General features: G+C 55.5%; 4 protein-coding genes across 5 annotated transcripts in view; 2 read left to right on the forward strand and 2 right to left on the reverse strand.

The window, feature by feature from the left end:
* Positions 1-388: 388 nt before the first annotated feature.
* Rgs11 (regulator of G protein signaling 11) lies at positions 389-7,950 on the reverse strand. The gene is given in 17 exon segments (XM_059269220.1): positions 389-1,150; positions 1,237-1,319; positions 3,364-3,502; positions 3,583-3,670; positions 3,793-3,908; positions 3,994-4,107; positions 4,205-4,266; positions 4,341-4,370; positions 5,089-5,157; positions 5,713-5,794; positions 5,997-6,073; positions 6,434-6,492; positions 6,603-6,654; positions 7,223-7,329; positions 7,404-7,454; positions 7,523-7,619; positions 7,865-7,950. Coding segments are annotated over 17 exon segments (1,410 nt in total). The 5' UTR covers positions 7,934-7,950; the 3' UTR covers positions 389-1,035.
* Positions 7,951-9,764: 1,814 nt separating this feature from the next.
* Arhgdig (Rho GDP dissociation inhibitor gamma) lies at positions 9,765-11,778 on the forward strand. The gene is made up of 6 exons (XM_059269221.1): positions 9,765-9,897; positions 10,585-10,764; positions 10,857-10,940; positions 11,132-11,208; positions 11,286-11,349; positions 11,428-11,778. The coding sequence occupies exons 1-6, from the start codon at positions 9,825-9,827 to the stop codon at positions 11,625-11,627; spliced, it is 678 nt and encodes a 225-aa protein (XP_059125204.1). The 5' UTR covers positions 9,765-9,824; the 3' UTR covers positions 11,628-11,778.
* A 148-nt stretch (positions 11,779-11,926) lies between these two features.
* Positions 11,927-14,975, forward strand: Pdia2 (protein disulfide isomerase family A member 2). The gene is made up of 11 exons (XM_059269222.1): positions 11,927-12,134; positions 12,763-12,969; positions 13,078-13,211; positions 13,293-13,430; positions 13,498-13,614; positions 13,751-13,876; positions 13,946-14,143; positions 14,233-14,353; positions 14,440-14,621; positions 14,730-14,834; positions 14,931-14,975. Exons 1-11 carry the CDS (start codon positions 11,927-11,929, stop codon positions 14,973-14,975), a joined length of 1,581 nt encoding a protein of 526 aa, XP_059125205.1.
* A 296-nt stretch (positions 14,976-15,271) lies between these two features.
* Positions 15,272-19,856, reverse strand: part of Axin1 (axin 1) — a 56,720-nt gene continuing 52,135 nt past the window's right edge. The window contains exons 9-11 of one of the 2 annotated variants that reach the window (XM_059270257.1): positions 18,246-18,353; positions 16,765-16,932; positions 15,272-16,125 (exon numbers count right to left, since the gene is read on the reverse strand). In XM_059270257.1, the coding sequence (XP_059126240.1) occupies positions 15,999-16,125; positions 16,765-16,932; positions 18,246-18,353 (403 nt within the window). In that variant the 3' untranslated portion in view covers positions 15,272-15,998. The remainder of the gene's footprint in view (positions 16,126-16,764; positions 16,933-18,245; positions 18,354-19,856) is intronic. The other variant, XM_059270256.1, reaches the window with a different exon arrangement.

Consider the following 19,856-nt stretch of genomic DNA (forward strand, 5'->3'; position numbering starts at 1 on the left):
GAGAGGACCGGGCCACTCAGCAGCCCAGACAGGACAGGCCCCTCCACAGGAGCCACTTAAACAATGCATTTGTTTATTTGGGGTAGGGGTGTGCCTGGAAGTCAGAGGACACTTTACCCACTGGATCATCCTGCCGGACCCATGGTGGCTACATGTGATACCAGAACCACACTCTCGAGCTGCTCCCAGCCTCTTCACACACACCAGCAGACATACCACAGATGCTGCACATCACACTCAACATGCACACATGCCACTCATACTACATGCCACCCATGCATTGTGTCACAGATACTCGAGCCATGGACTTAGGCCAAGCTGGACCCACAGAGAACGGACTAAGTCAGGACCTGAGTCTTTTATTTCTGTAGAAATGAGTTGTGAGGAGAGACTGGAGAGCAGCCCGGCTGGGAGCTGCATGGCAGAAGGAGGTGGCACAGAGGACAGCCTGGTTAGGGAGACTGTTCCTTGGCAAAGACCTAAGGGACCTGGGAGCACCACAGTCAGGACAACAGCAGGAATTGCCTTTCTCAGATCTGGTAAGACAGGTGGAAGAGATGCTGTGTATAGTGGTGAATGTGGTGCCTGCAGATACAGTCTACTGAGAAGCCACGGGGTTTAGCTTCGGCAGAATAAGGGACCTATGCAGCGGTGGAGCCATCCTCAATGGGATGGCATGGCCAGAGACCAACATCTCTTGATGTGTCAAAGACTTGATATTCTAGAGATAAGATGACCACCTAGTCCTAACTACAGAGTACGAGGAACTTTGAGGACCTTGATTTTACCTTCCAGGAACAAGTCCTGTCCTGGTAAGGCTTAGTCAATCTCCTTGCTAGGAATCAGTGGCTGGACCAGTCTCTTCTAAGGGTGTATGTGTGTGGGGGGGATTTTAGTGGAGACTCAGGGGCCTCATAGCAAGGCTGGGCTCTCTACATAGGAGACACCAGTGCTCGGGACCCAGTATCCAGGACAGCATGACTCCACAGGGTGTCAGGCGGGTGATGGTAAGCTGAGGTGACCCGCAAGATCCATCTACTCCGCCCCATTGCCACCTGCAGGGGTGCTGGTTGCTGGAGGATCCCCAGGGGTAGATTGAAGAGCAGGGCTGGGGCTTGAGTGCAGAGGCTTCCGCAAGAATGGAAATGCCCTAGGGACAAGAAAGTGCTGAGGGCCTGGTCCGCTCTCTGCAGGGTCTTCCCTGCTCAGCGCATATAGGGTACTGGCATGGCTCACCGGCGCTTGGTCTCCAGCGGGATCACTGCTTCCTCCAGCAGGCCCTTGTATATGTCAGACTTCAGGAACCTCGGGTAGGAGTCCTGGAGGAGACAGTGCCCAGTCTGACCCTTCACTTCCTAGCCAGGTCTAGCCAGGCATTGCTGGGGTCACCTTCTGCTCATAGGCCATGCAAGGCTGGGGACTGGGGGGGACAGCCATCCAACACTAGCCCAAACCAAGACCTAGAGAGATCTGGCATCCATCTGGTGGGAGCACCAGACTGTAAAACACGGGCAAGAGGTGCCATGTTCACACACACACAGAGATGAGCCAAGCACCTCTCCAGCCAGGGCTGAGGAGCCAGAGTGCCTCCACCTCTATAGAGGCAGGGCGAGGATGCGGAGTTTTAACTGTACAGCAGACCAGGCGTGATGGTTCGCACCTGTAATCCCAATATTTGGGAGGCAAAGGGAGGAGGAGCATGAGCTCATGGATAGCCTGGGCTACATAGTGAGATTGTAAAATAAATAATCATCCTTCAAAGGGCAGAGCTCGTTAGAAAAATAGAGAAAACCTACAAAAACTCACACTAAGGCTAGGTATAGTGGTACATGCCTTTTAATTCCAGTACTCAGGAGATAGAGGCAGGTGGATCTCTCTGAGTTCAAGGCCAATTTGGTCTACATAGTGAGTTGCAGGACAGCCAGAGCTATTTAGAGAGACCCTGTCTCAAAACACACACACACACACACACACACACACACACACACACACACACACACACCCCAAAAAGCAGGAGGCCAACAAGGGCTGGGAAGTCACAGAATGTGACATTAAGATGACCAGGCCAAGAGTGTCAGCTTGAGTCCATGTAGGAGAACTCACAGATCACGGCTGAGGAACATAGGGAGACCCATTCTTAAAAAACAATACCTTTTTTTTTGTTGTTTGGCTGGGTTTTGTTTTGTTTTGTTTTGTTTTTGAGACAGGGTTTCTCTGTGTAGTTCTGGCTATCCTGGAACTCACTCTGTAGACCAGGCTGACCTCAAACTCAGAAATCCTAGAGATCTGCCTGCCTCTGCCTTCCAAGTGCTGGGATAAGAAAAAGACACCAAGCCTGTTTTTTTTAGTTGTTGTTTGTTTTTTAGTTTTTGTTTTTTTGCTTGTTTCATTTTTTTGAGAAAACAGTATTTTTTTTTTTTTTAATGGTGTGATGATGCATGTCTGAAGTCCAAGCACTCTGGGGTGGAAACAGGAGGATCAGAAGTTCAAAGTCATCCATAGCAAATGCAAGGCCAGTTGAACTACAGGAGACTGGCCGTAATGACAACAGTGATGATGTCAACTGCTGTGGTTTAAAACGTATTAAATGTGTCGAAATCTGTGACTTTTTTCTCTGAGACAGGATCTCACTCTGTAGACCAGGCTGGCCTTGAACTCACAGAGATCCACCTGCCTCTGACCCTAGTGCTAGGATTAACGGTTTTCGACACCATGCCCTAAGAAATCCACGAATTTATTATGGTATTAAATAACATCAAGAGGCTGAGGCAGGAGGCTCACCTACAAGTCAAAGGTCAGCCTGGACATTTATACATAGTTAGAGATTTTAGAGTGAGACCCTGACTCAGGCCGGGCGGTGGTGGCGCACGCCTTTAATCCCAGCACTCGGGAGGCAGAGCCAGGTGGATCTTTGTGAGTTCGAGGCCAGCCTGGTCTACAGAGCGAGACCCAGGACAGGCACCAAAACTACACAGAGGAACCCTGTCTCGAAAAAACAAACAAAAAATGAGACCTTGACTCAGACAAACTAAAAAACCTTGCTAACCACTGAACAAACACTAAGGATCCAGCTAATTGTTTTAAAACTGGTCAGTAGTGTAAAGAATCGAGCTTTGACTCCATCTGTACCACTAGATGACCAGAGGGTACACAAACGGGTCGGGTAGGGAATAGACAGCCCAGTCAAGAGACAGCAGGCAATGGTGGGGTCTGAACACCACCAACCACACTGGTTCACTGAAACCAGGGCCGTGATTGGTGGTGGCTGTGCTCACTCCTTACGAAGCCAAATAGACAAAACCCAACAGAACCGAAAGCAGATTAGGGAGGGCTGTGCTGGCGAGGACACCGGGATGTGCCCACCTTCTTCATGAGCATGTAGATATGCAGCTGGGCTGCGTCGAGGACATAGCGGTGCGGCTGGCGAAGCCCCTCCAGGGTCCACTCCATCGTCCGGCTGTCAATGTTGATCCAGCGGGCAGCTCCAGGGGCTAGGAACTGCCTGGGATACGGATGGTACAGAGTAGGCCTATGTGCTGGGTCTGAGCGATGGCCAACTAGTTTCCACTTCCACACACTTACTGATAGACAGCATCCACCAGCTCAGGGACCTGGGCCTGCCTGCCAAAGCGCAGTTCCTCGCATGCCTCCCAGAAGCTGAGGTTTTCCGCTGAAGACCGGGCAGCAATCAGGCAGGGTTGGGGGTTCGCACTGAGCAGGCTAGAGAAAGCCTGGGACAGGGTCCCAGGCAGTGGGCTCCCTCCCTTGGGGGTGCCTATAGGGGCTTCTCACCGCTGAACTCCTTCTGGAGAAAATCCATGAAGTGGCCACGCCCCACGGGGTCATCCAGGAGCTCCCGGAAGCTGAAGCCCCATCTCTCAACACGCAGCTTTGTGGGGGCAGCCACCCTGGAAGGGGAGGGTTGAGTGGGCTGCTGATCCTGCTACCAGTCCGGGAGCGCTGGACAGTGCCACCCAAACACCCAGGGCTTACGTGGGCGCATTCATGGCCCAGTAGGTGACATCGTCCGTGATCCAAGGGTTGCTGGGCAGGCATCCTGACATGATGGGATCGTGCGGGCCATGCTGGCTGCTGAACTTCAGGTACCTGGGGGTTCCAGGGGCCAGTTGCAGAGTAGCCTTAGGGACAACAGGCTCTATAAAGGGTCTGGGTTGGGAAGGGTCTCTTGCTGCTCCTCACTCACGCCTCGAGGCAGACAGAGGACTTCACCCGGTTCCTGACCAACGCCTTCCTGAAGCGCTCGATCTAGGACACCAGAGCTGAGTCAGGACCTGTGCTGGGGGATGGGCATCCCTAACCCCCAAGTTTCTAGGACCTACCTCACACTTATAGAAATCCGAGCTCTAGGTCTGGAAAACACAGATGGCTTAAGTTACAAAGTAGCCTTCTGGGGTTCAGGAATCCCCCTATGCCCCACCTAGGGCTGAGACCTTGCTCCACCAGGATGTAGCAAAGAATGGCTGGGACTTGCAGCCCAATTTTTGGAGCCCCCAGGGGAGGCCTCTGACTGCCTGTATCTGGAGACTCTGAAGCTGTTCTATAACACCCTACAGTTCTCCGGGCTACCTAGAAATTCTTCACTTGCTACTAACCTGTCATATTGCCCCCTGCTGCTGCATTAGCTAGGGTCTGTGTACTGGGTCCCACCTTCTCCAGTTTGGATGTTACCAGAGGCTTTGGAGGGAGGTACCTGTGGGCCCAGGGCCCCACACCATAGCCTTGCTTGTCATTATTTCCCCTCCCTGGGTTTCTGGTGCTGTTTCAGCCTGGGGAAAGAGCCTCCCACCCTCCCCCAGGACCACCACTTACTTGCACCCAAGTCAGCAGGTGGAAGAGAAGAGGAGGACAAGAGTTACTAAGGGAGCCTGAGGTGGAGTGCCAGAGGCCCTGAGACCAGGCACGGCACAAACTAGGGACCTTGGAGTGGCCGCATCAGGTACATTTAGGTGGATCAAAGGACAGATGGATGGATGAGCAGTTCAATGAACTCTGAAGTGCGGTGAGTGGAAGGGCACGTGTTAACGCCGCAGGCAGTGGGGGTGCTGGGGCGGAAAATGAGGTGCTTACCATCTGTAGTCGACTGGAGTGGTAAGAACCCTTCTCAGGACCCTGCTCCAGAATGTTAGGTGCCCCAGGCTACAGGAAGATGATGAGATGGGGTGCTAAGCCCTGTACCCCCGACGGACTTCAATAGCCTTTACTCTTTGGTGTGGAAACTGAGTCTGGATCTGACCTTGAACTCCATCTCTCTACCCACCCTGACTCAGGGTGGTCCCCTCAGATAGTAATCAGACCTTGAGCCATGTGCTAGGGCCTCAGTTTCCCAGGTGCTGCCCCCTGAAACCCAGCCCCTGTGCTGTAGCTGGCTCAGCCCCCACCTTGCCTCCCGGGACCCTCAGGTCCTGCCTTAGCTCTTGTGTGTCTCCCATACACATAGTGAAGCTGGCTTGTTCTGTGGTCGGGGACTAGAGGCAGCCTCAGGCCTGACCATGTCACCTATGCATTCTCAACCAAGAAACAAAACAAACTTCTTGTCACCCACCCAGACCCTGAAATGCGCCATATCCTTCCCAGACCCTGAAATGTGCCATATCCTTAAGCAGGCAGTTTTGAGAGAGTCTTTTAGCAACACACACAGACCCCTTTTGACAGCCAGGGAGCCCCCTCTGCCCTCACCACACGAGGACTCACAGGGGGCTTGTTCACCAGCCAGTATGTCTGCTCCTGACATGAAATGACCAGCCTGTCTCCCTTCCGGCGCTGCTTAGCTGCCCTGGGAGGAGTAGGCAGAGGTGAGAGGAAGCTGGTACTACCACAGCACTCCCCACACTTGGCCGTGGGCAGGCAGTGGAGCCTGTGATGGGATGTTCTTGGCCTCAGGGATGCCGGTGCCCAGCTCGCCATCCTGAGCATCCCGAGCATCCTGAGCATCTTGAGCATCCTCAGTGTCCCACCAGCTGTGGTCTGTGTCTCACCGAAGCTGCTCTCGAGCCTGCATCACTACTAGATCCCATGCGTGGTTGATCTTCTTGTGCAGCTGGGCATAGTGTTCCTGGAAGGCAGCAGGGTATCCGGTGGGTAAAGTGGGTGACCCCCGCACCGGCCTAGCTCTGGAACATGGACCCCAGCTCCCAGGGACACTGCAGGGAGTTAATGGTGTGTGTGTGTGTGTGTGTGTGTGTGTGTGTGTGTGTGTGTGTGTCCCTACCTGGTACAGAAACGAGCTCACCCATGAGATCCTAAACAGGGGCTGCCTCCCCTTCTGGGAACCCTAAGCCTCCGTTGGAGGTATGGTGGTCTTCCCAGTGAGACTGCAGGGCTGAGTAGGGGTGCTTGTTATCTAGCGGTCTAGACAGTATGCTGTGGGTCAAGGGGTGAGTCTGTGCTGGACTTAGCCTGATGGAGGTCCCACCTTCTCATAGTCCACCAGGGCCCCTTGTTTCTGGATGTTCTTCTTAGCCAGGTAGATGGCTGGAAGGATAGGAGCATAACCCAGAGGGGCCATCAGTGTCCAAACCCTATGGCATTCATTGCCCTGGAACCACCAGTTCCCAGACCAGATTTATATCCATCCCACTCACCATAGTCCAGCTCAGCAGCTGGCCACAGAGTGCTTGTCCAGAAGTAGGGTGTCTTGGTTTTGCAGGGAAAATGAAGTCCAAGACCTTCTCATCTCTCTCCCAGGTACCCCGCACCCCCCACCATCTGGCTCCTAACTATGGTTGGTCAGAAGGTGCATCCTTATCTGGAAGCTCCAGCTGACCACTGCCCATTCTTTCTACCTGGAACTGAGGCCAGATTGTCACTTGTGGTCCTATAAAGGGACTACTTCCGTGACTCTGATTGCCTCCCCAGCTGTCTGGGGAAGAAGTGGAGCCTGATAATCCAAGGATGTGGTCACAGTCTGAGCTTGGGGTGGCCTGGACTCACATTGAGGTGCAGGGCTCCCATCACCACACCCAGCAGATAATCTTTCAGGCTGGGACCTGCTGCTGGACTCCTCCTGAAGGCTCCGCACATTGCCCTTTGCATGTCTGCTGCAGCCCCAGAGAGTTGAAGCTCCCTTGGCTTTGCCTCTGTCCAGATCTTTTGCGGGAGGGTGCGGGTCTGGTCCAGTGTGTCACAACATCCCGCTCGGACCCCTGTTAGCTCCACCCCTCCCCCGGTGGGGGTGCACCCTGCTACCCTGGGCCTGCCTGACCTGGAACCTGTAGGGTGTCTCATCCGGCCGGAGCGTCAAGTCTCGGGACTCACGCAGCGGGTAGATGTAGCCGTGCTTCGCCAGGAGTGTGCCCAGGTGCAGGGCCTCTGAGGGGAACGAAAAGTGAGCGCTCTTCTAGCGCCCACCCCCGCCCCAAGCCGCTGTGCGCCTTGACTCTCACCCTCCTCCGAGATGCAGAACTTCTGGACCAGCCATTCCACCAGGTCTCTGCCTGCACGGAGAGGCGAAGTGGGCGGAGACCGCGGCGCCCTGCTCCCCCAGGGTGTCCACGAGCCTCACCTGCTACCGCGTGGGGAATGACGGTGATCAAAAGGCGCTGGCTCCTCATCTTCACGCCCTGGTCGGGGTCCTGCATACTCACGACCACCCGTTCCATCTGAGAGCGAGCGCAGGAGGTGGGGGAGCAACTCAGATCGTGCGCACTTGCCCGCAGGTTCCCCAGGCCACCGCGCGGGGATAACGAACTGGGGCAGCAAAGGCCCGGACCAGGGCCACCCAGTGCTGTCATTCTGAACTCCCAATGCTTTCCCGGGTCTCCCCAGTGCTGTTCACGCCCCTCACCTGCCGCGTTCCACGCCCCTTCTCCTGTCCAAACCCTATGCCCACAGACCGAGGACCCACCTTGCTGAGATGTGGCCTCTGCGTGCGGGAGCACCCGCCGTGGGGTGTGCAACCCGCAGCCGTGGCCATGGCGGATGTCCGAGAGGAGACGCCCCGCCCCTTGCCGGCCCCTCCCGCCAAGGTTAACCGTGTGAGCACAGGTTCCTGCACGACCAAGTCACCGGAGCTGTGACTTGTGATAGCCTGCCGTTGGGGCAGCCTGAAACCTCAGATGCCTGCCAAGCAGAGGAGCCTGCCTTGGTCTGGTGGCTACCCACCTCAGGGCTTGGTCTTGGAGATGGGACATGTCACCAAAGCTCTGGAAAAGGACAGGTTTTCTTCAGGGTAGAGACAGTAAGAAAGGATGAAGCCTAGAAGGGATGGAGGACTCCAGCAGAGGAGCCTGTGGCCAGGTGGACCAGGTTGGGAAGAGTGGTGTAGGGTCTTGGTAGCCACTGCTCCATCCATGGGCCCTTAAGGAGTGCAGGGGCCAGCAGAGTCAGGGATGTGGGGTCAAGGCTGTAGTCTGGCTGGCCCAAGAGTATCTTTTCAAACGTGTGGCACCATGTATGGCCTGTGTGGAGCCATAGGATGGTATGATATAGCCCTCCCTGGCAGGGTTACTGACCATTTATAAAAGGCATGACTGGGTCGTTTCTTCTTTCCTGAGGATAGGGTACCCTCTTTCTCTTCCCCACCCAAGGAATGCTGGGAGCCAAAGGAGGGAGAACTGGCCTTACTGAGACCAGGAACCTTCAACATGTTATTTGAGTTGATTCCAATGGTTCAGGGGGGAGGGGGGGTGTCCTGGCTAGATATGTTACATCACCGGTAGATCCCGACCTTCTCCTGCCCCCTACTTCACCTGCACACAAGGCCAGGCTGACCAAAGGCCATCCGTCCTCCCTGGATGAGAGGGCATCTATGGAGGTTTCAGGCTGCTGGCAGCTGAAGCTATCCCCAGCTAAGGACAAGTAATTTTCGTACCTAACACTACACACTTCCTGCAGGGCAGGGGTGGGTCTCCCTGGCTTCCTGGCCTCCTTGCAGGATCTTGCTTTGGAAAGGCAATGGGGCAGTGTGGCCACTGGCCCAATGCCTCAGCCTTAACGGTCACCTGCTACTCAGAAAAGCAAAGGTGGATATGATCCCTGGTTATTCCCAGAAAAGAAAGACACTGTGCTGCACAACTTCCTTACTCAGATCCAGGCCTTCGGTCCTGCTGTCCTCGGCTGAAGGCCCAGCTCACCAGCCACCTGCCTTGGCTAACCAACATCCCCTCCCATCCCTAGGTCTCCTTTGGATGTCAAGATTAAGAAATCTCTCAGAGCCCACTTTCTGTTTCTTCAGTATCTTTTCTTTGCCCAGTCATAGGAATCTGCAGAATTGTCTGGGTCCCAGGTCCCCCCAGACACATTCCCCCAACCCCACATTCAGGCTGCACCAGTAAGCTTAAAGGGATCCTGAGTCTGTATGGCCCAGACTGCACTTCAGTGTGTGGGTGCCCAGAACCAACAGGGTGTGGCCCAGCTGGAGGCTGATAGGCCCCAGGAGTCCCCTTTGCCCAGACAAGAAAGAGGGAGCAGGTGGAGGGTTGCGGGGCTCCAGGTGTGCCCTGCGCCGCCTGCTGATAATGGGAGTCCAGGGACGTGGGGGTGTCGCACCTGTTCCACTTGGCGTCTCTGGCCAGCACGCCCCGCCTAGGAGATCCCGGGGGACCCGACTCCCCGTGGGGGTGGGGCGGCCCTGGGTCCCTGGCGACGCGTCCCGGCGCGGGGCGCGGCAGGGACGACGGGGTTCCGGCGCGGTGCGGACGACACGCGCGTCTCTGCGGGCTGCGCGGGGTCCGCGGAGCGGCTGGGGGCGCGCGGCGCGGGCGCGGCGCTGGGCGCGGGGGGCGCTCCCGGCCGGGATGAGCTCACCGCAGTCGCGCCGGGGCTGAGCCGAGCGGGCGGCGGCTCCGCGGCGGGCCGCGGCTACCATGCTGGGCCTGGACGCGTGCGAGCTGGGGGCGCAGCTGCTGGAGCTGCTCCGGCTGGCGCTGTGCGCCCGAGGTGAGTGGCCCGGCCGGGAGGCGGCCACGTGCGCCGGGGGCAGCAAGGGAGCGGCGCGGTTGGGGGTCAGTCCCCGCGGCAACTTTGGGGGCTCGTGGGGACCTCGTGGCGTGGATTCTGGCCGGGCGTGGGACTTCAGTCCACGCAGACCCTTCTGGGGAAGGGAGCCAGGAGGAAAGGAGTGTGTCCAGCCTGAAGGCTGCGGCCTCTCCCGTAGGTGGGGCTGGGGCTCCTTCCGGTGAGAGGCAATCCTAAGGTTGGAGGGCAGTGGGCAGCATCTCAGTGAGACCTCTGGCCAAGACACCCAAAGGGACTATGGAGACCCCTAGTTCAGGGCACCACCGGAGGGGCCTAGGACATTATGGGAAGAGCACAGAGCTGGGGAGCCCCTGGAGTACCCCATGGCCACTACTCTTAAGCAGTGGCCTGTAAGCTGACCAGAAACAAACTGGTCTCCTAGGGTCTCTTAGGAATCTCTTTTAGTCACCAGAGCCCCTCCTGAAGAGACCAAGCCTAGGGACTTCTAGGGACTTAGGGGCCACTGTGTGTCCGTGACAGCTCCTCTGCTTTCTTTAGCTCCACTGGGCAGTGGGAGGCACAACTGGTTGAGAGTGTGGGTCCCAGCTCAGCACTTGAATGCCAGGGTCAGCAGGTGGCAGGTGCTTACACACCTTCCCCGACTCCCAGTCCTCTTGGCTGACAAGGAGGGGGAGCCAATCCCATCAGATGAAGTGCTGGACGAAACTGTACCAGAGTACCAGGCTCCTGGGAAGAAGAGCATGCTGGCAATCTGGCAGCTGGACCCTGAGGACATGAGCCTGGTCAAGTACAAGCAGGCGCTGCTGGGGCCCCTGCCACTCATTATGGGTACGGCCTGGGGCCTGGATGTGGAGGGCTGCAAGCAGGGGGAGGGGAAGATGGGGTCAGCATGGCACCCTGTGGATGCTGTTTCTCCTCAGACCCCAGCCTGCCCAACGTGCAGGTGACTAGGCTGACATTGCTGTCGGATCAGGCTCCAGGGCCTATCATCATGGACCTTACAGGTAACCACCCCCCTCTGCAGAGCACAGCCCTTCTTTGGATGAGGACAATCCTAGGACCCCGTGGCAAATCCTAGTTCCTTGGGTGCATTGCCACAGACTTCATGGGCACCACCAGTCCCTGCAGAGATATTCCTGGGGCAGGGTCTTGTACATCCTGGAAATTTAGAGTGCACCTGTCCTTCCTCTAACAGGAGACCTGGCTGCACTGAAAAATCAGGTGTTTGTCCTGAAGGAGGGCATTGAATACAAGGTGAAGATCACCTTCAAGGTGAGGGTAGCTGCAGGAGGGGGCCAGCCATGTCCCAGCCTTCCAGAGAAGGCCCTTAACCTTCTCCTTCCCCCCAGGTCAACAAGGAGATTGTCAGTGGCCTCAAATGTCTGCATCACACCTATCGTCGGGGACTGCGTGGTGAGATGGTGTGGAGGGCAGCCTGGGGCTGGGAGGGGAGGGCGGAGGGGTGGTTCCTGATGACCTTCCTTCCCACAGTGGACAAGGCCATCTTCATGGTGGGCAGCTATGGCCCCAGGGCCCAGGAGTATGAATTTGTGACGGCATTGGAGGAAGCACCAAGGGGCGCATTGGCACGTGGCCTCTACGTGGTCAGGTCCCTCTTCACTGATGATGACAGGCTTGACCACCTGTCCTGGGAGTGGTGCCTCCATGTCTGCCAGGACTGGAAGGACTGAACCTACTTGGGGCCTGTGTTCCCAGTTTCTGTCAGTTGCAGAAGGACCTGCAAGCATTCCCCAGAGCCCCCCAGTTGGTGACCTGATGTCCCCCACTCTGCTGTGTCCCGCCTCCCTGCCTGGTGCCCATTAAATGTTACCCTGTCTCGCTGCCCTGTGTTGCCTCTTTCTGCCTATCTCCGCCCCCGAGGGGCCTTTCAGGCTTTATCTTCCCCGGAGACCCAGCCAGGTGCCACGTGGCTGTTGCTGCTTGGTCCCCGATCCCTTTATCTACTCCAGCCTTCAGGGCCCAGCACGCCATGGATGATCTGCTGCTGCCAGTGGTGCTGCTCCTGCTGGGTTTCTCAGGTCCCTGGGGACAAGGACAGGAGCCTGAGGGTCCCTCAGAGGCACTCCCCGAGGAGTCCCCTGGGGAAGAAGTCCCCGAGGAGGATGGGATCTTGGTCCTGAGCCACCGCAACCTGAGCCTGGCACTCCAGGAGCATCCAGCCCTGATGGTGGAGTTTTGTGAGTGCTTGGACCAGCAGTTTGGGGACCATGGTGATAGCCTGTGGGTTGAGACGTCTACCTCCTAGGCTTGGCCTTCTTGTGGGCACCCTGTGTCCCTGAGAGGGTGCCTGGACAGGAGGCCCTGATGTTGAGCTGGGCTTGGTGGTGGTCTAGTCTGAGTGGGAAGGAGTGGTAGCTGGAAGACATGTGGATGCCCATAACCCCCTTGCTGTCAACATGGCCACATGCTGATGTTACTACCTTTGGGGCCTCTGTTCCAAACAGCTGGTCACTGGTTCTTCGGTGAAGGCAGTGTCCAGGTTGGGTGGCCCATGCAGCGTCCTATGACATATGTGTCTGTGATTCCTTACAACCCTTTACAAATGTCAAAGCCATTCTTAGCTGGTAGGCTTCAGAAAGCAGCTACATGTGGCCCTGGAGTGAGGAAGCAGGATTCTTTCCAAACTCTCTCAAACCTCACTGTGTCTGGGCTCTAAGAGTTGTCTGGGGTCTGGTACCCAGGTGTGGTTGTGATCAATGCCTAGGGTGGTCCTGAAGGAGGATGTGAACAGCACATGTTTCCTGTTGGACCTGGGCTGCAGCTGGGGTTGCTGAGGACTGGTGCACTCACAGCCTCATCCCCCAGATGCCCCATGGTGTGGCCACTGCAAGGCACTAGCTCCTGAGTACAGCAAGGCGGCTGCCCTGCTGGCAGCTGAGTCAGCTGCGGTCACCTTGGCCAAGGTGGATGGGCCTGCGGAACCAGAGCTGACCAAGGAGTTTGGCGTGGTAGGGTACCCTACGCTCAAGTTCTTCCAGAATGGGAACCGCACAGACCCTGAAGAATACGTAGGTATGAGGTGGGTAGGGCTGGGGGTGGGCAAGCGCACAGGTGTGGAGTGGGTGTGGCCTAGGGATGGGGCAGGAATCCAGTCTATTTGAAATAGAGACATCTCTGCAGGGCCCAAGAAGGCTGAGGACATTGCTGAGTGGCTGAGGCGGCGAGTGGGGTCCAGTGCCACACGTCTGGAAGATGAGGAAGGTGTCCAGGCACTGATAGCCAAACAGGATGTGGTGGCCATTGGTTTCTTTCAGGTAAACTGGGGGGTGGGGGGTAGACAGGCTGTGGGCACAGTACTGGTGGCACCCATCATTCTCAGGGGGCTGGGTCTGTAGGACCTACAGGCAGAGGATGTGGCCACCTTCCTGGCCTTAGCAAAGGATGCCCTGGACATAACCTTTGGCGTCACTGACCAGCCACAGCTCTTTCAGAAGTTTGGCCTCACCAAGGATACTGTGGTCCTTTTTAAGAAGGTAGGTTGGGATTAAGGACAGGGTTGGGGTCAGGGCCATAGCTCCTGCTAACTTTGCTGGTGTCCAGTTTGATGAGGGTCGGGCCGACTTCCCGGTAGACAAGGACACTGGCCTGGACCTGGGGGACCTGTCCCGCTTCCTCATCACACATAGCATGCACCTGGTCACAGAGTTCAACATCCAGGCAAGTAAAGCTACAGGTCACAGTGAGGTAGGGTGGAGGGACCCTCAGAAGTGGGCTTGGTTGGGGTTGAGGGACCTTGGGCTGGGGGCCCTGGAACAGAGGCCCAGTGGAAGTCATGGGTTTCCTATCCCTCCAGACATCACCTAAGATCTTTGCAGCCAAGATCCTCAACCACCTGCTGCTGTTTGTGAACCAGACACTAGCTCAGCACCGGGAGCTGCTAACAGACTTCAGGGAGGCAGCTCCCCCATTCCGGGGGCAGGTACTGGGGGGCCCAGGGAGAGGAGCGGTAGGGCTAAGGGAGACCCCAACTTGGTATGACTTTTGGTAGGTGTTGTTCGTGATGGTGGATGTGGCTGCTGACAATGGCCATGTGCTGAAATATTTTGGGCTCAAGGCTGAGGAAGCCCCAACCCTGCGCCTGATCAATATTGAGACCACCAAGAAGTATGCACCTACAGATGTGGCGCCCATCACTGCAGCTTCTGTGGCTGCCTTCTGCCAGGCAGTCCTCCATGGGGAAGTCAAGGTCTGTAGTTCTTAGAGGGAGGAAGGAGCAGCAGTCCTAGGACGCTGGCCCTACACAGGACCCCAGTGAAGGACTGCTTGCTTCTCCAGCCCTACCTCCTGAGCCAGGAGATACCCCCTGACTGGGACCAGCGACCAGTCAAGACTCTCGTGGGCAAGAATTTTGAACAGGTGGCTTTTGATGAAACCAAGAATGTGTTTGTCAAGTTCTGTGAGTGCTGAAGAGGGGAAGGTGGCAGGCTGCTGGTGGTGGGTGGTGATGGGATGTCAGCTAGCCAAGCCTGCCTCCTCCCCCAGATGCCCCATGGTGCAGCCACTGCAAGGAGATGGCTCCAGCCTGGGAGGCACTGGCAGACAAGTACAAGGATCGTGAGGACATCATCATTGCCGAGTTGGATGCTACAGCTAATGAGCTGGAGGCCTTCTCTGTGCATGGCTATCCCACCCTCAAGTTCTTCCCTGCAGGGCCAGACCGGAAGGTGAAGGAATGGATGGGGTAGGGAGTGTACTACTGCTCCAAAGCTGGCTTGGCTAGTATCAGGCTGTGGCTGGGGAGCATGCCCTCAGGTCCTTCTCTTTCTCCTCAGGTGATAGAATACAAAAGCACCAGGGACCTAGAGACATTCTCCAAGTTCCTGGACAGTGGAGGTGACCTGCCTGAGGAGCCCAAGGAGCCTACAGTCTCCATCCCAGTGGTATTCCATTCAGGATACTAGCCCCTCAGTAGGTTCTCCCCCAGCAAAGTGGGCAGAGGCAGGTCTGAGCTGGGCTTCTGTGATCCTTTCTAGGAAATAAAAGCCAATTCCACCGTGGGGTCCAAGGAGGAGCTGTAGCCATTTGGACACTGCATTCCAGGGAGTGGTGTCCTCAGTTGCTGGAGGGAGACATGCACTATGAATAAAAATGTTTTCCCAGACTTTGTGTGGTTCATGAGCAGGGCTGGCTGCTGGTCTGCCTAGCTTAGCCCCTGGTACTTGCCTCTAACTCAGCACCTTATGGGGCCTGACCTTTCTCTTGTGATCCTGACTTTGGGGCTTGCCTGGGCAAGAATGGGTAACACGTACAGAGGCCAGCTTGCCTCCTTCACTGCTTGGCTGGAGGGCAGCGGATAGTATATCACATACCCAAGGCAGGTTCAAAAACTGTTTTATTTCATTATTATCCAAGTACCTTTGAAAAGATAATTGTACAAGTCATCGCATGAAAAATGGGCTCAGGGTACCCCCTGCTGGCCCTGGCCTGAGAAATATACATATTTACATGGACACTTAAAAGGGACCAGACCCCCCACCACCCTGCTGAACCAAGCTGGTGGCTAGAGACAGGCAAAGGGGCCTGAGGTACTCAGCCGCCAGATTCACCCAGTGGCAGGCAAGAGACAGCTACGTTGAAGGCACTCGGTGTGACATGTACAATAGACAGAGGCCCCCACAGGATCCCCTGCTCCTGGGCCTGAGCCCAACCAGGTGCAGTAGATAGGTCCCAGAGGGAGAAGAGGACACTGGGATACAAGCCCAGGTAAAGGTATCCCTGGGTCAGTCGGGATTCAAAAGCAAGAGCTGCTGAGGGTCATGAGATGGCTCCTGGTATTGCTTCAGGGGGTAATGTGGGGGTAGGTGGGGCTTTCCTTTTGAAAAGCAAAACAGAGAAACCCATGGAACCACTCAGTAGGAACCCCCCCTCCTTTCCCAGACACAGAGGGACAGAGGTATGGCAGACACCTGAGCCCTCCCCCCCACAAGAGCTTGTGACAATCCTGTGCTGTTGCCCACATCCGGCTCCTGAGGACAAGGCTGCCCACTGGCTGATGCCTGTGCACCTTTATGATAGTGCACTCTGAGGGTGCTGCCCAGTGCTCAGTCCACCTTTTCCACCTTGCCAATGATCTTCTCTTCAAAGACAGGCAAGACTGCCTCGTCCTCCCGCACTTCTTCAAAGACCACACCACAGTCAAACTCGTCACTCACTTTCTTAAAGTAGTATCTAGGGAGAGAAAATTGTAGAGACAGTGAGAAAAGCTATCTCCAGGAGAGGAATGCCTGTCCTGGAACCCCTGGAAGTCCTACCACCCTGCAGGGCAGGCTTGCCCCAGCCAGTGAGCCAGGATCCTGGCTGGTGCCTGCTGAGCAGTAGCCATACTTGGGGTAGAGCTGGGAGCACTGAAAGGGCTGAGTTAATATTAATAGCATGTTGAGAATCGCTACAAAGCCCCTGAGAGCTCCAATCCTGGCTTCTGGTAGGTGTGGAGGTTGCTGATAGGCTTCTGATTCAGGAAGAGCAGGGGTCTTGGGGCTCCAGCTCTGCCATCCACATGGGCTGTCACCAGTAGAGTTGACAGGCTCTCATGTCACTCAGGTACCCATAATCTTCCTATTGGAGTTTTTGAGTTGGTTGACATGAAGGGAGAGAGAGGTCTCAGCCTAGAACAGAGGGCTAGTCTAGCTTTGGGTCCTGATGCCACCCAAACCTGATGTACCCCAAATAGAGCAGTAAGCAGCATCCATGGCTGAGAGAAGTGGGGTGAAGGGGAAGATAAAAGACCTGTGGGGCAGACAACTTTCCTTCTACACTAAACCAGGAGCATGCTGGGCAAGTACGCCCGAGGGCTGCAGCTTCTCTCACCTGTAGCTCCCCTTCTTGGTTAGCAGCTCCTTGAACTGGCCCAGGGTGACAGCACGGCCCCTCACCAGGGTCCGGTAGGGGATGGGTTCCCCACAGAAGTAGTAGGCCACAACGATGCTGTCACATGGTGGTGCACTTCCGCCACCTGCTTTTCTCTGTGATTTTGTCCTGGGACAGAAACAGAGTGGTAATTAGTGGGCCCGGGCCAAGGTCACACAGAGCACCTCATAGGTACCATCTACCAACAGAGGACAAGACATCCCAGGGTCAGTTCCTCACTCAGCAATGTGGTATTCAAAGGCCCTGCCACCCACCTACCAGAAATCTGGGTACCAGTTCTGTGTGAACCACTCACTAGGAAATGAGCGACAGGTCTAGCTCTAAGAGAAGCACTTTCCTCCAGACCATGCAAAGTGGGCACAGACACCCACAATGACCAGGCTAGGCCCTCGGCTCACAAAGTCCAATCTCCAAGGTTATAAGGGGCGGGGGGTCCTCTAGATCCTGACAAGTCCCAACCTCTCCAAACTTCCATAAGTCTCGAGGATGGACCAATCAGAGCTGCATGATCTGGAAAGGAAGTGTTCCTAGGACCAGGCTGGCCAGAATCTCCAAAGCAGACTAGAGGCCTGAGCTGTTTCTTGCCCAGATCCTCAGGGTGCTGTGTAGCTGCTCTGAATCTGCTCCTGTGTTCTTGTACCTTTCAATCACCCCAGAAGCTTCAATAGTTGACCTCGGCCATGGCCACATGGGTGCTTTTCCTTGGTGGAGTAAGATACATGGGCCATTCTGGCTGTATGATTGTCCAGGTTCTTGGACCTTCTTCAAGCAATGGGCTTTCGAAGCTCTCTGGGGGTTGAACCTACGGAGACCTACTTCTCCAGAACAACTGGAGGGCCATCTGCAGAGGCCCCAGGCTCAGGATACCCTCTCTTATGACCTGGGTATAATGGAGCTTGGACTGGGTCAGCAGCAAGGTCCAAGGGGGATCCTCATCTTTCTGTCTTGAGTAAGAGCACAGGAAGGGCACAGTCAGAAATGTCCCTGACCTACAGTGGTTATGGCAGGGGGAGGTACAGAGCCTAAGTTCTGGCTGTAGTCACACCAACCAGATCCTACTATAAAGTTGGCTCAAGCTCCCGCTGCTATTTCAAGGGGACAAGACTGTGGACCTGACCCTGTGTAGAATGGTGGTAGACCCACCAGTCCCCAGACCTAGCTCAGCAGCTCAGGAGAGTAAAGACAAAATGAAAGGCAAGCTGTGGTGCCTAAATGGACCACACTCAGACCTAGTGATCATGTCACTACACTGAACAGGCATGATCTCTATTGGGAGACAGCAGGGAGAAGCCCCAGCAGGCCTTTCTCCAGCCTGATGCTTCCTGGCTCAGTGACAAAGCCTATCAAAACAGATGCTCCACTTTGGGATTTGGCCTGAGCCGGGATGGGCAGAACCAGGAGGACCCACAGGGCGCACGTACTCTGTCTCGGAGAGTTCCAAGTCCGACACGGCTGGTACCACACTCAGCACCGGTGCACATGCTGGCCTGACACAGGTGCGTCCCCGCTGCATGACTGCCTGCACATACCTAGGGAACAACCCGCATCAGGGAGGATGGGGCTCAGCCAGTGTTGTGGACAGTGTGCACAGACAGGGTGAGCAGCAGGAACCAGCTGCCAATAACTCCCACTCACAGATCATCAGAGGCCCTGCCCTGAGTGTCTAGACACGGCGTCAATGCCAGTCTGGTCTGTTCTCTGGAGTACACTCTAGAGAACTGCTGGTCTCAGTGCTATGGGTTCTCTTCACCCCCTGCTCAGATGTCTTCTCCAGGCTAGAGGTTCTTGGAGAAGGCCTGCCAGGACATCCCCCAGGGATGTGGCTTTCTACAGATTCATCATGAACTTCCAGAAGATGATGTAGATATCAGACATGGACAGTAGCAGTAGTTCTGTCATACTGTACCTTGAGGAGCTGTTGTTGCCATGACTGAGGCATGTTCCAGGATCTCCGCAAAGCAGAGCCTTTCCAAGCAAATCCTCTACCTGGGTATGCCACTATGGGTCCCTGATAGTAACTTTACTCTGGTCTACCTTAACAGGGCCTGCCAAAGCCTGAGGCTTTCACCCCATACAGCTACACTTGTTCATAAAGTTCCAGAAATAGCCTCAATACATTCCATTTCCTCACACATGAAGACTTTGGAGACAGCAGCTAAGACCTGATATGTGTATGTGTGTGTAGTGATAGTGTTCTCATACCCCCAAACAGAAACCAGCGGGGTTTAGCTGATGCTACTGGCCAGGAGAAAACCACAGCTGTTGCCATCACATGGTGAAAACCACAGCTGTTGCCATCAGGTGGGGCTTGCCGGGTAATGGTAGGATGAATAGATGCAACCTCTATGTCACAAGAGAATCCTAACTCACAAAGTACCCTACTCTACAAGAAAATCCTGCCTCCTGGGAACACTTTGCTTCTGAGGGCACCCTGCCCAGACCAGTGAGGGCATCAGTCCTAGTAGATCCCAAATGACATCCTGCTCCACTTCCTCAGACCCTTGCCAGATTCATGCAATATTTCAGCACCAGGAGGAACACTTCCTACACAGAACAGGCAGCACAAGCACCTAACACAGCTTACAGCAGGTAGCAAAGTGGTTCTTTGTGTTCCACATAGCTGTACCTTCTTTTGGAACCAAAGGTAGTATAGGCTCAGAGCCTGGTACGGGTCCAAGGAGACTTTCAGGGACCAGGGACCTGTCTAAGCTTCCAGGGCAACTACTGCCTGATCCTATTAGAGACCATAAGTGCACAGTCTGCCAGTCATGAGTTGTAGCATCCCAGGGAAACAAGACCCTCAGAAGTGAGGTCAAACCCCAGAATCTACACAGCCCAAGCTGAATAAAGGAGCTGATGGTTTCAAAGGGCAATAGTGGCCTTTGTGTGACCATGGTTCCAGGGACTGGGTAAGAAACAGATCCTAAGCCCTCACGGAGACTATTACCCATCTGGGAATTCCAATAAGCCAGAATGTCCAGGCAACTGATTCAAAGCCAAATTAAAAGGGTCAGAGAAGGCATGTTCTGGCT

Source organism: Peromyscus eremicus, chromosome 8a, assembly GCF_949786415.1.
Source record: "Peromyscus eremicus chromosome 8a, PerEre_H2_v1, whole genome shotgun sequence".
Classification (NCBI taxonomy): Eukaryota; Metazoa; Chordata; class Mammalia; order Rodentia; family Cricetidae; genus Peromyscus; species Peromyscus eremicus.